General features: G+C 34.3%; 1 protein-coding gene across 1 annotated transcript in view; it reads left to right on the top strand.

Moving 5' to 3' along the window:
- Nucleotides 1-15,361, top strand: part of SLC15A1 (solute carrier family 15 member 1) — a gene marked incomplete at its 5' end in the record, with an annotated part of 52,206 nt that extends 36,845 nt beyond the window's left edge. The window contains 12 exons of the mRNA XM_083361298.1: nt 308-352; nt 589-621; nt 732-820; nt 3,095-3,176; nt 5,153-5,272; nt 6,603-6,749; nt 8,239-8,288; nt 8,874-8,981; nt 11,159-11,252; nt 12,137-12,283; nt 12,596-12,703; nt 14,606-15,361. Coding sequence (XP_083217424.1) covers nt 308-352; nt 589-621; nt 732-820; nt 3,095-3,176; nt 5,153-5,272; nt 6,603-6,749; nt 8,239-8,288; nt 8,874-8,981; nt 11,159-11,252; nt 12,137-12,283; nt 12,596-12,703; nt 14,606-14,812 — 1,230 coding nt within the window. The 3' untranslated portion in view covers nt 14,813-15,361. The remainder of the gene's footprint in view (nt 1-307; nt 353-588; nt 622-731; nt 821-3,094; nt 3,177-5,152; nt 5,273-6,602; nt 6,750-8,238; nt 8,289-8,873; nt 8,982-11,158; nt 11,253-12,136; nt 12,284-12,595; nt 12,704-14,605) is intronic.
- Nucleotides 15,362-16,150: the final 789 nt, after the last annotated feature.

The raw sequence follows: 16,150 nt of genomic DNA, 5'->3' as shown, positions 1-16,150 counted from the left end.
ATTCACTTTAGTATTCAATTCATATTTTACTCATATTTCCTTTTCATTCTGGATCCTATATTTTTAGCTTTTACCAAAGTTTCTTATGTGGCATTCAATTTACTTTTATATTTTCCTGATATACTCGCCTATTACTTCCAGATAACAATGTGGGCTCTTAATCTCTTTTCCTTCTACCACTGATTTGTGTAATAGCAATGTAAATATTGTTAATATAATGTAGATAGTTACTGTGCTTATAGGATTCTGAGACAATTAATATTTAATTAGTGTTATTTGCCTAAAAACTTGTATTTTTGTTCTGAAGGGATCTCGATGGACATTGCAAGCCACAACTATGGATGGAAATTTTGTAAGTTATTTCTTACTCAAGGACCCTCTATCAAATTCTGACTGAGTTTTTATTATGTATTTATACCTAAAAAGTTATCGACAGCTCCTCACTCAGCAGGTGATAAGCATTCAATTGACAGATATCCATGTCTATTTCCCTTGCTGGATTAGGGCAGTGATATTTAAATTATTAAATTAAGTTCTTATGAGATTTTGAAAAATGAAATGCATCTATTCTTTTTTCTTTCATTTTAGGGTTCTGTTCAGATTCAGCCAGACCAGATGCAGGTACAGTAAGCAGTTTTTTGAATACTTTTTGGGGGTTTGAGCGATTTCCAAGAATCATTTTACTTTTTTCTGAACATTATTAATTTTCTTATTTTTTTCTTCTGTAACAGACTGTAAACCCAATTCTCATTGTAATCATGGTCCCAGTTGTAGATGCTGTTATTTACCCTTTAATTAAAAAGTGTCACCTAAATTTCACGTAAGTAAATATGGACTTTTAAAAATTTTAAGTAGAAAATTGCATCAAATTCTAATAATGCATGAAATTTAACTTAAGTAATATTAACGTGAATGACTTTGCTTAGTTTACAAATCAAACTATAAAGGTGACATAACCAGTAAAAATATTTTTATATGAAAAGTAAGTACCTTTCTTCTGATGAAGAAATAACTAAGCAGTAAGTACCGGTAATAAATAAGCATCGTTCAAAATTTTCACTAATAATTAAAGCAACCTTATAAAGCAACAATCTTAATTTAGTGTTTTGCAAGTGAGAAGGATGTAGGATGTGCTCAGTGTACCCATATGAGAAAACGTATTCCTGTTAATATCAATATTTGTATCAACTTTTACATATAACAAATTGATCATGCTAGAAACTATTAAAATGTGAAAATTACACCTCAAAATTGTTTGTCATATATCAAATGATAACATTGGGTTATGCATCTTGCTAAATTTCTTTCAGTATTCAGTTATTACGTCTGTGTTGTTCTAAGAGTGGATAAAGAAAGGTTAAGAGAGAAAAAACATCTATTGATTCAACATGTTTTGGGGTCTAATTCCTCTAATTTGGTGTTGCTCTCAGGAGTTATTACAATTGTATTCCAACATGTTTGAAAGGCACCAGGTTTGAAAACCTGTTCTAAGTCTTTCGGTATTGCAAAATGACATTTTAGATTAAATGTGTATTCCTCGACATTGTAACATACTGTATGAAAGGTTTTGAGGGACTACACAAAGATTCAACAATAACGGAAATACATTTTCAGAGAGATAAGATATATGCATCACTACTTTTACTTACAGACATATTAGGACAGTGATGGTGAGTTCACATATGTGACATTCCACAATGTTTTGGGTGACATGCTATGTTTACTAACACCCAACAACTATTTTCCAAAGCACCCCTGTTCTCACACAATTTTTTGTGGCTATGGAGGCCACATCAGAATGGAGTGCGCTCTTGATGCAAGTTAAAAATTGGAGTTTAATAAATGTACAGAAAACAAAACTTGAATATCAAAATAATGTAATAAAAACACGAACAGAATGCTGGCAAGGAAAAGCATTACATGATCAATTTCTGCAAAAGGGGAAGTTAATAAAGATAAAATCTTCCAATGGTTTATAGCTGGAACATTAAAAAAAGAAACTGAAGGCTTCATTTTGGCTGCACAAGAGCAAGCTGTAAGAACCAATTTAATCAAGGTCAAGATTGAAAAATCATCAAATGATTCAAAGTGCAGATTGTACAAAGAAGCAGAAGAAATGTTGATCATATACTCAGCTCAGAGAATAAGATTGCACAAATTGATTATAAATAATGACAACACTGTCACTGAAACAATTCACTGGAATATCTTAAAAAATTAACAGTAATGAAAAATTGTTGGATACACATAATCGAAAAGTAGTTGAAACTGAGTAAGTTAAAATATGTATTGTTTGAATACAGACTGATAAAATCTAGGCTCATAACACATGTGATATAACTGTGGTCAAAAAGATAAAAGTGTGAATAATTGATGTGGGATACAATCCAGGGGATAGTAGAATAAAAGACAAAGAATTGGAGGAGATCACAAAATATTAAGTTCTGAAAATCAAAATTGAACTATTATGGGTGCCATACCAAAAAAGCCACGGATAGCACTTAGAAAATGTGCACATTTATAAAATTTCCATCTGTTAATTGCAAAAGGCCACACTGCTTGATCTGCACATCTGCGTTGGGAAGAACTTGATGCATATGAAGACCAATATCAACTAAACAACTGGCAGTTGTGACTTCACATTGTGAACAATAATAGTAATTCTTAGGTCTTTGATTAAGACTTGAATTCAGTCTTGGATTGTGAAACTAACTAAAACATAATCTGCCTATATGAAGTGCTTGGGAAAAAATTGATAGGTGGACAAAAACGCCAAATCCAGTCTAAACATATGGCCGGCTGTGCAATTAACCACCACCACCATCATCATAATTTTCTTTTTAAAAGTAATTTGGAAAGGTTTGTTTTGGTTTTCTAAAAGCTTAGACTCAATTAGGAGATTTTTTTTTTCTGAATAATGAAGTCAGGTTGAATGAAAGGGAGAATTTAAAGAAGATGTGGATTAGTTATGTATTATGGTATATTCTGTTTATTTAATAAAAAGTCCATAATTATTTTTATTTTAATGTTGTTTTAATGTTTGTAGTATTTAATTTAAAGTGTTCCTGAATAGCTCTGTGTCCTTCATTCACAGGCCTCTGAGAAAGATGACGGTTGGCATGATACTGGCAGGTTTGGCTTTTGTTGTTGCTGCTGTAGTACAAGTTGAAATCGACGTAAGTAAAATTAGAGCCAAATTCTGTCCAGGGATGTTTTAAATTATAAGACTTAAACTTTTGAAGTGGTGGGCATCATGTATTCATAAATCTCTTAGGTGATTTAGAATCCTGATTTTGCATTATGGAGGGGGTGAACTGCTATATAGAATACTTGGGGTTAACTGTCCTGTTTCACAACTATTCAAAGTTACAAGAGCATTGAAGACATGACTTTATGACCAGTCCCAGAATAAAGCAACCATTGTGGCATCCCCACAGTCACGTGATCAGGCTTCAGGCACTTTGAATTGGTGCACTGTCACTATATCCTGTGATCACATAATCTCCATTTGCAACTTCACAACTAGTTTCTGACAAGCAAAATCAAAGAAGAAGCTGGAATTAAAATTGAAGTTCGTGGTGATGTGATATCTTGCCTAATGACCATGTTGCTTAGCAATGAAGGTGCTTGTTCCAATTGTGATTATTAAGTGAGGACCACCTGTATATCTTTCTTATATGGGAGGATAGATATCATTTAAAGATAACTGGCAATCAAATGGCTTGGGAAAAAAAGACCTAGACTCAATATTTTTCAAATTGAGTTCCTGGAAGAGATTTCTACACCTGCTTGGTCCATTACAGAGAGAGTAGGTTTATTTATTTATTTATTTATTTTAACTCTCTGCCAAAAGGCTCCCCAAGTCTCTTAGAGAGATATTCTTCCCTTTAGTCACTATGGCATAGCAGGTAGGGCAAATTTGTCAGCTAGACTTCAGAAGCCCCACCAAACTGGATTGGGGCTCTTTCTTTCTTTCTTTCTTTCTTTCTTTCTTTCTTTCTTTCTTTCTTTCTTTCTTTCTTTCTTCCTTCCTTCCTTCCTTCCTTCCTTCCTTCCTTCCTTCCTTCCTTCCTTCCTTCCTTTCCTTCTTTCCTTCTTTCTTTCTTTCTTTCTTTCTTTCTTTCTTTCTTTCTTTCTTCTTTCTTTCTTTCTTTCTTTCTTTCTTTCTTTCTTTCTGTCTGTCTTTCTTTCTTTCTTTCTGCCTTCTTCCTTCCTTCCTTCCTTCCTTCCTTCCTTCCTTCCTTCCTTCCTTCCTTCCTTCCTTCCTTCCTTCCTTCCTACTGGTTTCATGGCTTGAAAAAGTTTGAAAATCTCTAGCTTAGATTAGGCCTAAGTCTTTGACAAAGATTTATTTTTGAAAAGTGGAGAGAGACTGCAGAGACAAAGAATTGATTTGATTATTAAGAAACAGGATGAGTTTATTTCTTTCCTGTCATTTTCACTCTAGCTATGTTTAAGACAGAAGTAAGGAAAAATTGTTTTATTGATGATTTTTTTAACAATTCAGTTTTGCAATGAGTAAATAATATTGGCTGGTGTGCCTGCTCCCTTGTCTAACAAAATTACGTCCAGAAGACTTCCCCTGTCTTTTCTCTTCTCCTCAAACTAGTGGTCCCAGTGAGCACAGAGCAAGACCCCCTCCACAGCTGCCCATTGCTACCCTGTTTTAGACCGTAAATTTCATGGGAAGTTTCCTTCAGAATTGCAGCATGTGCTGAGAATAAGAACCATGTCGTTGCAGACAGTATACTTTAAAATAAAATAAAAAAGAATGAGCAGCCCCACTGAATACTAGCACACCCCTTTCATGGATTGGGCCATTTTGTCCTTGTCTATTGCAGCATCACTGAGCGGTGATTTAAGGACTCCTGTGTAGTTCTTTTGTTATTACCTGGATTATAGATCTATGAATTTTGACCCTGAAGCTCAGCCCTACTTGTAGCTCCGAGATGAAAGACATTTTACAGTGAAGCTGTTTGTGGATGGATGGGGAAATAGTGTACAATGTGTAATAGTGTAATAGTTTACAATGTAAACTGCCATTGGGTAATGCAAAGCCACATTTTGTGAATGTAAATATATGTTACTAATTCTCAAGATACTTTCAAGGTGAAGATTGACATAATAGCACTTTATTACCTGTCTACCACAGAAAACTCTTCCAGTCTTTCCTTCAGAAAACCAATTTCAAGTCAAAATAATAAATCTCGGAAATGGTAAAGCCACAGTTGCTACTGCTGGAGAGAGCATTGACTTGAGTCCATTTAATGCGGTATGTTTCATTTAAGTTTTATTCCAGTTTCAAAACAGATACATTTTTAATAAGATAAAATTTCTCAGCATTAATTAGAAATTAGTGAATATACTATTAGTGAAAATACAGTTTGGGAATATGCACCTTTTCATGCATATATCATGAATTCCTACATTACACTCCATCTCATAATTTAAAAAGAACAGTTTCTGTTTTAATACTAACAATTTCTACATTTCTGAAATTACGCCATCATTTTCTTTGGGATGTGTTTACCATGCCTAAACTTTTAAATTGGATCTTGGCATGAAAAATAGTATCTTTTGGAGCCTATAAACTGTATCTCATCAATATTGAAATCAGTATTTCTAACTATTGTACTGTTTTCCCTTCCTTCTCCTTATGTAGAACAAAATTTAGGATTAGTAATTTTAGAACACTACACTGTCTCCCCATTCACATTACCCACTTTTAGTCCTTAGGCGTGCACGGTACTTTGTAAAGTGGCTCCACTTTAAGTTTCTTACAAAGTTATAAAGTTATAATTTCCCTCATGCCTCAGTGTAAGGCACTTCAAGGCAGCATTTTCTATGTTTTCTTTATTTTTGATACATCATCCATAGCTGGGTGAGCCTATTTGTATATATGCTAGGAAAGCAAACAGTGGATTTCATCTCTTGTCAGCATCACACATCACAGAAGGGAAATGAAACCAGTTATTCAGAAGTTAAATTTCATGTGTACAGCTGAAATGGTTGGGGAGATACAATACAGATAGTCCTCGACATACAACAGTTCATTTAATGATTGTTCAAAGTTACAGTGGCCCTGAAAAAAGTGACTTATGACCATTTTCACACTTATGACCATTGCAGCATCCCCACAGTCATGTGATTTACATTTGGATGCTTAACAACTGACTCACATTTATGATGGTTGCAGTGTACCCAAGTCATGTAACTCCTTTTTTGAACTTCTAACAAGCAAAGTCAATAGGAACCCAGATTCACTTAACAACCATGTTACTAATTTAAGAGGTTCAGTGATTCACTTGACAAATGTGACAAGAAAAGTCGTAAAATGGGGCAAAACTCACTTAACAAATGTTTCACTTAGCAAAATAAATTTTGGGCTAAATTGTGGTTGTACGTTCAGGACTATTTGTATTAGAAGGAAATTAATAATAATAAAATCTGATCATATTTCAACAATTCTAACTGATCAAATGCAGGATTTTTTTTGCCTAGGTATCAAAACCCTAAAATAGGAAATATAATTAATTGGCAGATTAACTCAGTTACATAAAAGGAATACCAGTTGTTTTATTGTTTTTTCTTTTTATTTACAGACAAATTATATCACATATGAAATGGACAAGTCAAACAATATTGACATAGCATATCTAAATGGATCTTTAACAAAAAAATTGATTAATATGGGAAAACAACGCCACACTCTTGCAATAAAAAATAACCCCAAAATTGAAGCAAATCTGGTAAATTTATTTAAAGATTCCAGGTTCTGTTTAGATCATTTATTGTTTATTAAAAAGGTGTATGAGTTACAGAATGTATAAATGTGGTAGAATTTCAATTATAATAGCAGAGGCTATAATAGGACTGTTGCTGCTAAGTATACACAGTTTGGGCATATGGACAGTACCTAAATAATTATAATAATTAAATAAAAAACTCCATCCAGATAAATTAAGCAACAAAAAAAGCAGAATAAGTTTGATAAATGATCACAAAAGAATCATATTTAAAATAAAGTTTCATGTGTCTAAATGATGGCTTAATTCTTCTGCCTTCCCATTTGTGGGAATTTGTATTTAGCATTATACACCAAAGCATAAAGAGTGTATTCATAGAAAGAAGACATCTGCCAGTGTTATATGGAAATTAGTGTTGATTATATCAGGGGAAGCATACAAGTTGAATGCAATAGGGTAGGATATTTAAGTAAGTGGTAAAGCATGAAGAGATAAAGTAAAAAATGAATGCAGATCAAATACAAAAAAGGTGGTCTGATCCAATGAAGAGAATGAATGATAATTGAATCACAACACAAATATCTGAAGAAAGACTGATTGAGCCAAGATGAAAGAAAATATCAGAAAAGTTGTGGCTTTATGGAATTAATAAGACCCTCAAAAAGAGAAGATTGAATCCAGATTGATACTAGCCCAATGCTGGAAATCAGTTTCCCCTTCATTTGGTAAATGGTTAAATGATGTACGGTATTATATATGATAACTGTGGAAAAGTTAACATATCAAAAATGTATTACAGGATCATTTTTAAATTATATATAGTATTATATGAACTTTATTAATAAAGATAAGGTTGAAAATGGAATCAAAATATAATAATAGTAATATGAAGGGAATGCAGATAAAATAATTGCAAGATTGATGTGCAGGAGTAGAAAAATATGGATATATTTTAGTGCCATTTCATATGTAAATTAGATTTCATTAGATCTCCTTTCATCTCCTGCTTACATGAATGGTATGTTTTTATGTGTTTTAAAATCTGGAACCAATATACATATTGTATTATTCCTATAATCTCATGAATTTGTCTATAGTGAAAGCTAATCTGGCTCTTTTCTCTATCAGGGTTGGGGCTGGCTTAAAATCCTGATTGACAGGACTTGTTCTAATCTTAACTGTGGTTAAAATAAAGTTTAATATATCTGTTAACATAGTTAACATAGATGTATTCATGGAACACACTGCAGAAAGCAGTACAAATGTTGAGGAGTTGAAAACAAGGTACAGAATGTGCATCAATCCAAACTAACAACTATTGTTTTTGTTTGATTTAGTCATTTGACTCAGTCATACAACATTTAATTAAATGTTTGTGATATTGAGATATAAGCATTTTGTGAACAAAAATCATGAAAGCTGCTTATGATGTAAAGAAATATAACTGTTTCATGTGTATTTATTACATTATTCAAGCTATTTCTCCTCTTAGTTTATAGATGGCATCACAGAAAAACCAGAACAAGGCAATAATATGATCAGGTAATAAAAATTAATTGTGTGAATTTATACTTTATTGTGGTTAATGTTTAATTTTATTAAGATATTCATATGATAAGAGTCTGGAACTAAATATTGTGGAAGTTGCTTTGACATTGAAGACAGTCCTGGAAGGCTCTACTATCTAGGTGTGATGTTACACCACAAACCACAAGTTTGTCTCCAGGTTACTCTCTCTTATAAGAAACCACACCAGACTCTGTTGTAATAGCCTGTCACTTGCAAAAACAAGACAAGAGAAGTTGAGATATCATGTACTGTATGTAGAGCATCTCTAGATTGTAGGTGGGAGTGGGTGGAAGGAGAGTTGTACTTTTTAAAGGCAACAGTTCTTTAGATTTTTAGATTTAATCTAAATTATAACTTTTTTAGCTGCATAAGTAAATTTTATATCTTGTCAAAGAATTTTTGGAGCAAGAAAGCTTTTGCTATAGTATTACTAAACACTTGCAAATCTCTGTTAATAATATTTAAGAATAAAATAGTACTAAGGAAATACCTGTTAATGATAATAAATGGCTAAAATACCTTTCAATTTTTTTAATGCAACTTTTTAACTTTTTAAAGATTTATAAACAGTTTGGATTCAGTTATTAATATCACTATGGGTGATGTGGCTTTTGGAGAGGTGATGAATTTCTCAGTCACCAATTACACTCCTTTTCAAAGTGGATCGTAAGTATTCTTTAACATTATGATAGAACAGCTTTCCTCCAACTGGTGCTGTTAGATGTGTTGGGACTTCAATTCTCAAAACTAACAGTTGCAAATGCAATGTTCCTAGAGGGTATCAGTATGGGAAAATATGCTGGTGAGATGGAATTGATATAAAGTGAATGTTAGTCCATAAAAAATAGGTACAATTAATCTCACAGAATAGACTAGTAAGTTTCAATGAAGGAGAATATTTGTAGCTCAGGGTTGATATAAGGGGTCCTTGGTGCTCTCTGAGCTTGATTGTTTTCTTGCAGACATTTCATTACTTAATTAGGTTACATCATCAGTGCTAATTGGACTAGCACTGATTAAGTTACCTAGTCAGGGTAATGAAATGTCTGCAAGAAAACAAGCTCAGAGAGCACAAGGACCCCTCACTAGTAAGTTTACCTGTAATAAAGTTGGGTTTAAGCTGTGATCTACTGGTTGATTGACAACTGTTGTGCTGGTCAGAGTAAACAGCTATTTTAGGAATTAAGAACTGTCCCCTTAAGGGATAGCCCTTTGGGTAAGGTAGTTTTAAGTTACTTAGTCACGTCTGTGTTTCGGATTGGCCATTGGGAGGGACTTCTGATTGGATAGCTGTGATTTCTGGCTACGTGCAGACCAGCCATGGGAGCTCTTTGCTCCTTCAGTATGGGAAATACTACTTCTTTTCACCTACGTGTTGGGTCCAGATTATGAAATGTGCTTCCGAAGAATCTCTCCAGTAACTGAGCTAAAGTTTAGAGAATGCCTGATGAATTAAAGTAATCTGCATGAAACCCTTTCCGTGGAGTTTATCTGCCTGTATCAAGCAACAGTAGCCCCTTTGGTTGAGAAAGAACAACTGTGCTGAAGAGTTCATGTCTCATTTTTCTTATCTACATTGGATTCTAAAATTGTTCTTAGCCTTTGGGGGAGATAATGACCTCTTAGGCCAGACATGTCAAACTCGTGACGTCACGTGACATCGTGCAATGTATCGGGATGGTTTTGCCATTGCTGGCAATGGGGTGGGCGTGGCTTCTGCATGACGCATCTGACCCATGGGCTGGCAGTTTGACATCCCTGCGTTAGGGGGTCTAACCTTTGATTGAGATAATCATCAAGGTCTAGGCATTCTGGGTTAACACAGCGGCAATTCCCCTAAGAATGGTGGTGGCCATTTTCCCCATCTTGGCCTGAAATAATTCAGTGTGCACCACCCATGAGTAGGTAAAATTGCTACGATTGTCACAGCTGGCAGAAAAATGATTTAAAAAACACGAGAAAGCAAATATGAGAAGAATGAATAATGAAACTAATGGACCTTTGAGAAACAAGTTCTAGGACAATCAAAAGTGGGAAAGGAAAAGAAAAAAAAGTAGGAATGGAGGGAGACAAGAATTCCTTTTAAACTTTCTTACCTATGCCCATTACCTCTTTTCATCATTGGTGAAAAGAGGTGAAGTGGTGAACGCTGAGCAAGATAACATTTGAGTTGAAATAAAACGGAATTAGTTTGGTTGATTTTTGAAAGAAAATATTTGATAGAAAGAGGGAAACAAATGGTGTTTGTTACTTCATTAATGGAATATTTGAAAAGAATCCTAGATATAGGCTTACCAACATCTATACCTTGGTAAAACACTGAAAGCAACTGCTGAATTGCAAAAAGAGAGGAAAAGTTCTTAGGCGTTCACTGGATCCTGGTTTGTAGACTATAATTGCCTGCTTTGGGTTTATGACCATTTGGTAGCAGAGTTGTTTGTTTTCTGCCTGTTCAGCCAGCCTATTTTATAAATTGCATGCTCTTTCTGGGATTAAATTGCATGCTCTTTCTGGGATTATGTAAAAGAGCTTGGCAAGTTTCTATATTCTAATGGGACACTTGGAAGAATGTTGTGCTGGTTGACTACAGGTAGTAGGAACATGTAACAAGGTGTTGGGAATTGTCACAAGCTATTTTAAAAAGTGCCTGCTACACCCATTATATGATCAGGAATTAATGTTTGCAAACCTACCTTGGGGTGATGCTTATACTGTAATATGAAATGGCTTTATTTACATTTATTTTTGATATTTTTTCCAAAATTTGGGTATAGTTTTCAAAAAAAAAGTTCTGTTTGGAAATTACGTTATCAGTACCTAATTTTTCCCATTGCTTTTTCTAGAACTAATATTACTGCTAAAATTGATAATAACGAGTGTACAGTTCCATCCATGCCATTTGGTTATGGCAGTGCTTACACTATTATAGTCAGAGGGGTAAGTTCTAAACTTTGTGCCTAAATTGACAAAATATTTACTACATAGCCATTCAAAGATTTAAACACCTAAAATAAGGTCTTAGTATGAATTTTTAGCACTGTCACTTTCTTATCTTAATGGTTGTTACACTGTCACAGGTGTCAAATAAAAGAGGAAAGCAAAAGACTAAAGTTGTATTGTTATTTATAGGCAGATGTGTTTTCATGAAAGTTTTGTTGTGGTTAGTAATGGAAAATACAGGTAACGTAAATAAGGAGTGGGTTTTTATAATACAAACGCTTTTGATCATCACTTGAGTATGGTGTCCCTAACCTCGCCATTTTTTAATATTGGTTCTGGCCACCATCTTGATTCACTCCCTGAGGACACCCCTGGTAAAAAGTCAGAAATCTCTCCATACATTTGTATGAGAACATGTTGCCCGGATACTATCTTGTTTTGGGGTTGTATTTATTTTTTATGTTATGATTTATGATCTGCCCCAATGTTCAAAACTAATTAATTAATTTGAAAAGCTTAAAAAATATTATGGAAAATAAATTATTCATTTTTTATGATTTTCTGTGTTCTGTATGGCTTGACATGGGGAATATGAGATTATTGTACAATCTTGAGAGGGCAACAGATTTCCCCCTCAATGCTGCAAGTTTAAAATGGGAAGATTTGCTTAGATTGAATGACAATATGATTATGGAGATATATGATGTTTTTCTATTTGACTCTTCTTTTATGGAGGGAAAGGAGGTCATGTTCAGTTCAAGACTACCTACCTTTCAGATAAAAATGATACAATGACAATAAAAGAAATTACATTTTGGTATTTTTTCCTTATTTTAGGAAAAGGCAGTATATGAATATTAATATAATTTGTTTTCTTTCAGTGTACTGGAAAAGAATTAAACATTACATACATTGAAGATATTCAAGCCAACACAATCAGTATGGCATGGCAAATCCCCCAGTATTTCATTATTACTTGTGCTGAAGTTGTTTTTTCAGTGACTGGACTTGAATTTTCATATTCACAGGTATCTCACTTGGGTTTACAACTGTCCTGCTGTGTGGAATGTTGTGCTGTTGATAATATAAGGCACTTTTTCAGAAAAATATGAATGTAGAGTTTGGTTTATCATGAGAAAAAACTCAGCTTAACCACAACAACCCATATCAAAATGGTTTCCTCAGAACAGGCCACTGTAAGATGGTTGAGTTTTGTTTACAATGAAGTTCTCATGACTATGTGGATCTGAAGCATTTTGCAAATCCTTAAAACTAAATATATCTTACTAGATTCTGAAACAAGGTTCAAAACTATTGAATTGTGTATCTTATTTCTGTAGGCACCTACCAACATGAAGTCTGTGCTGCAAGCTGGCTGGCTATTGACTGTGGCCTTTGGCAATATCATTGTTCTTATTATAGCTGGTGCTTCAAAACTTGATGAACAGGTAAATGATTAGTCACCAAAACAAAACTTTGATCAACTTTGCTAATCAATAAAGAATATAGAATTAATCTCCACAATTTATTAGTTTTAGTGTTATTTTAAGATATGCCTGTATTATTGTTACCTGCATATAGCTACCTGTTGTTACCTATATTTGAATTGATCTGGAAACTCATTCAATAAACTACTTATTTACTTAATAATCAAATACAGTAAACAGAAATATGTTGTATAAATTCAATAAAACTAAACCACAAATAGCATTAAGAACAAAAATTAGATCTTAAATCCTAGAAAAAATGTTTTTATTTAGGACTAAAAAGACTGACATGTTGATGGTGGTTGGACTTCCTTGGGATGGATACCTCAAAATACTATCAACAAAGACTTCCTTGATGTTGCTACATGTGGGATCCAAAAAGAAGAGGCTTTTTTTTTAAAAAAAATGATAAGCTATGAATAAGGTGTGGGAGTTCTTCTCTTAGTATATGTGGAACTTTATTGGACAAACCCCATTCAACTGAATTGGCCCTGAAAAAAAAAGAAATCATTGTAGACTAACATATTATGAACATAATTTGTCTGAGTATTTTTTAAAAAATATTACTTGTACATGTATTTTGCAACAGACTGTTTTAAACGGAATCTCATATACAATGAAGAACTCTACAGTATTGTAATCAAAATGGGAGATTATGGCAGCATGGATCACTGCAGGTAGACAGTCTCCTTCTAGATCACGGGTGTCAAACTCGCCACATCATGAGACATATCGTGATGTATCACGACTCTTTTTGCATTGCCAGCATTGAGGTGGACACGGCTTTGGTATGATGAAGCTGGCCTGCGGGCCGGCAGTTTGACACCCCTGTTCTAGATAGTGTCATTAAATGAAGCTGGCAAGTGATGATCTTTTTATATTAAAATACCCTATTTGCAAAAATGGACATTGGGGAAAGCTGTAGATCAGGGCATATCTCTAGGCAAGCAATTCCCTATCTTAATCAAAAGACTAACAATACCATTCTAGGCATGGCTACTGAAAATCAAGATATCTATTCCTAAACTAAAGGACCTAAAGTTGAAGCCTTTTCCAAATACTTTGCCCTTTATTGCCCAGTAATTTTTAATCCCTTTAAAAATGTCCATGTGTATGCCAAACTTGTCCAGAGGAATATGTGTATTGTTTGCCTTAACGTTATGTTCTAATTGAGCCTTACTTCACAGGATGATCATGATTTACATTATGTAGAGGAATCAGGTTCTCCTGATGTTAATGGTCTAGCATTACCTAAAGCCTAAGGCAGAACGGCCAGTGTTGAGAGATGTCATTGAATGGTCAGACACTGAGAATTGTCAGTCTATAGTGTAAATATCATGGACTGAAGATCAGTGCTCTTACTGCCGAGGAGTAAGAAATTGAAGACCTCTTAATATCTAGAAACTATTAACATGTTGTAGGTGTACTTCACAAGTCTAGTGACATCTGAATGCTGTAAAATGAACCGTGCAATGTGATATCATCTCCCAGATATGTGATTGTAAGATACTGAAGGACATTCTGTATGCATACAACTTGTGGTGCTTTAGATATAACAATGAAAGAAAAGGTTGGAAAGTATAGAAAATGGAAAGGATTTCCAGGGAGATCCAAATATGAAACACCATTTTAATTTGCTATATTAGTACTAGTTCCTGCAACTGCCTTAGAATTCAAATTACCGTACTACTTGATTCAATTGAGGTTATTCTTAAGCCTAAAAGATAGTAATTTTCGCCTTATAGAAAAGATAAGACCATTCTGTTCTCTGAACCAATGTAGACATGCTTATTCATTAACAAGACTGTAATGTGCAAAAATCCTGTTTAAATCTTTTTTTTCTCCCCCCCTCTTCTTTCACAGTGGGCAGAATATATTCTCTTTGCAGCTTTGTTGTTTGCAGTTACCATAATTTTTGCTATTATGGCCTATTTTTACACCTATGTTGATCCAGCTGAAGTTGAAGCACAGTTTGCAGAAGATGAGAAGAAGAAAGAAAAAGAACAACTGGAAAAAGAAAAACATACGTATGAAAATGAAGTTGGACCAGAGCTACAAACTAAGATGTGAAAATATGTTTGAAATCAGAATAAGAATGTAAATTAACACGCAGAACATTGCACCTGAAGTTTGAGATTCATAAGGGATAAAGCTGGATAAGCTGTCTTATTGAACAGGAATGAGTAAAGAGTACCACAAAATGAATACCCATGCCTGTGGCTGAAGATTAAGAAATCAGTTCTCCTGTGAAGAACAGAGGTTTTCAGCAGAAGGCTGGACTTAGATAACATCTGACTCTAGTTGCACTTGGCCATTGTGAAAAGACATTCAGAGTGCTATTTTTATACAGAACTACTTTAATTTTATATGGAAGAAGGTAAATGCTCACAGCAAATAGGCATTTATGTATCCTGGTATACATAGGCCCAATGATTTGCAAGTGTTTTTATGCTGCTGTACCAATAATGTTTATGTTATATATATATATACACATTTTCCTGGAGATCGATCTGAGCCAGCTAAATGTTTACAATCGGGTACTGCACTAGACACCTTCATTTTCTGCCAGAGGATTCTGCCAAGCCTAACTTTATACAGCTGCTGTGGTTGAGATGGGGAAAAAAAAGGAATTGCACTGTGAGACAATCAAGGCAAGTGAAATAAAACTTGGTTCTTACCATTAGAGTCCAAGTTTTCTTTTCCAGAAGAAGAAGATAACCAGGCTTTACCATTTGCAGTGGTGTACTTTCGAATAACGTAATTAAAGCTCTACCCTGCTACAGTTCAGTTGAATTGGTTGGGATTGTAGTGAAGAAGCTGTAACGGCTTCTTTTTAAGAACAACATTCATTAGCTTAAAGTTACATTCAAATCAGTCCTTATTAGTTTTGCTCCGTCTTTGAAGAGAGAAAGATATTTATCACACTGGATCACACACACACCACACAGTAATTTCAGAGTGGCTTAGATTATGAAAATAAAACAACAAAACATGGGGGCAGGAAGGAGGTGCTAATGATAGAAACACTGCCATATTTCCAGGCTTTATTTTTATATCTCTGAACGGGGAATCTCCAGAACTTTTTTCTCAGATGTGCATGTTGAGCGTGGCTGCCTTAGCAAGAACTTATGACAAAGACGTAAGCTACCTGGAGTCATCAGGAATTGGACAGCGATATAAGTTTGTTTAATAAATAAATATCCATACAGGTAGTCCTTATGACCAAGGTTACATATGTTGCAGCTCCCTTGTAGTCACATGATTACGATTTGAGCATTTGGCAACCCATTCTTACAATAGGTTGCCAGTGCCTCACGATCATGTAATTGCCATTTACAATCTTTCCCGGAAAGTGAATGGGGAAGCTGGCAGGGAAGGTCAAAAGCTACTGCCGCCTACTGAGAGGAC

This window comes from Vipera ursinii (genome assembly GCF_947247035.1).
Source record: "Vipera ursinii genome assembly, chromosome: 4".
Classification (NCBI taxonomy): Eukaryota; Metazoa; Chordata; class Lepidosauria; order Squamata; family Viperidae; genus Vipera; species Vipera ursinii.
Note: the sequence above shows the minus strand (reverse complement) of the source record. Positions and strands in the feature narration are given on the sequence as shown.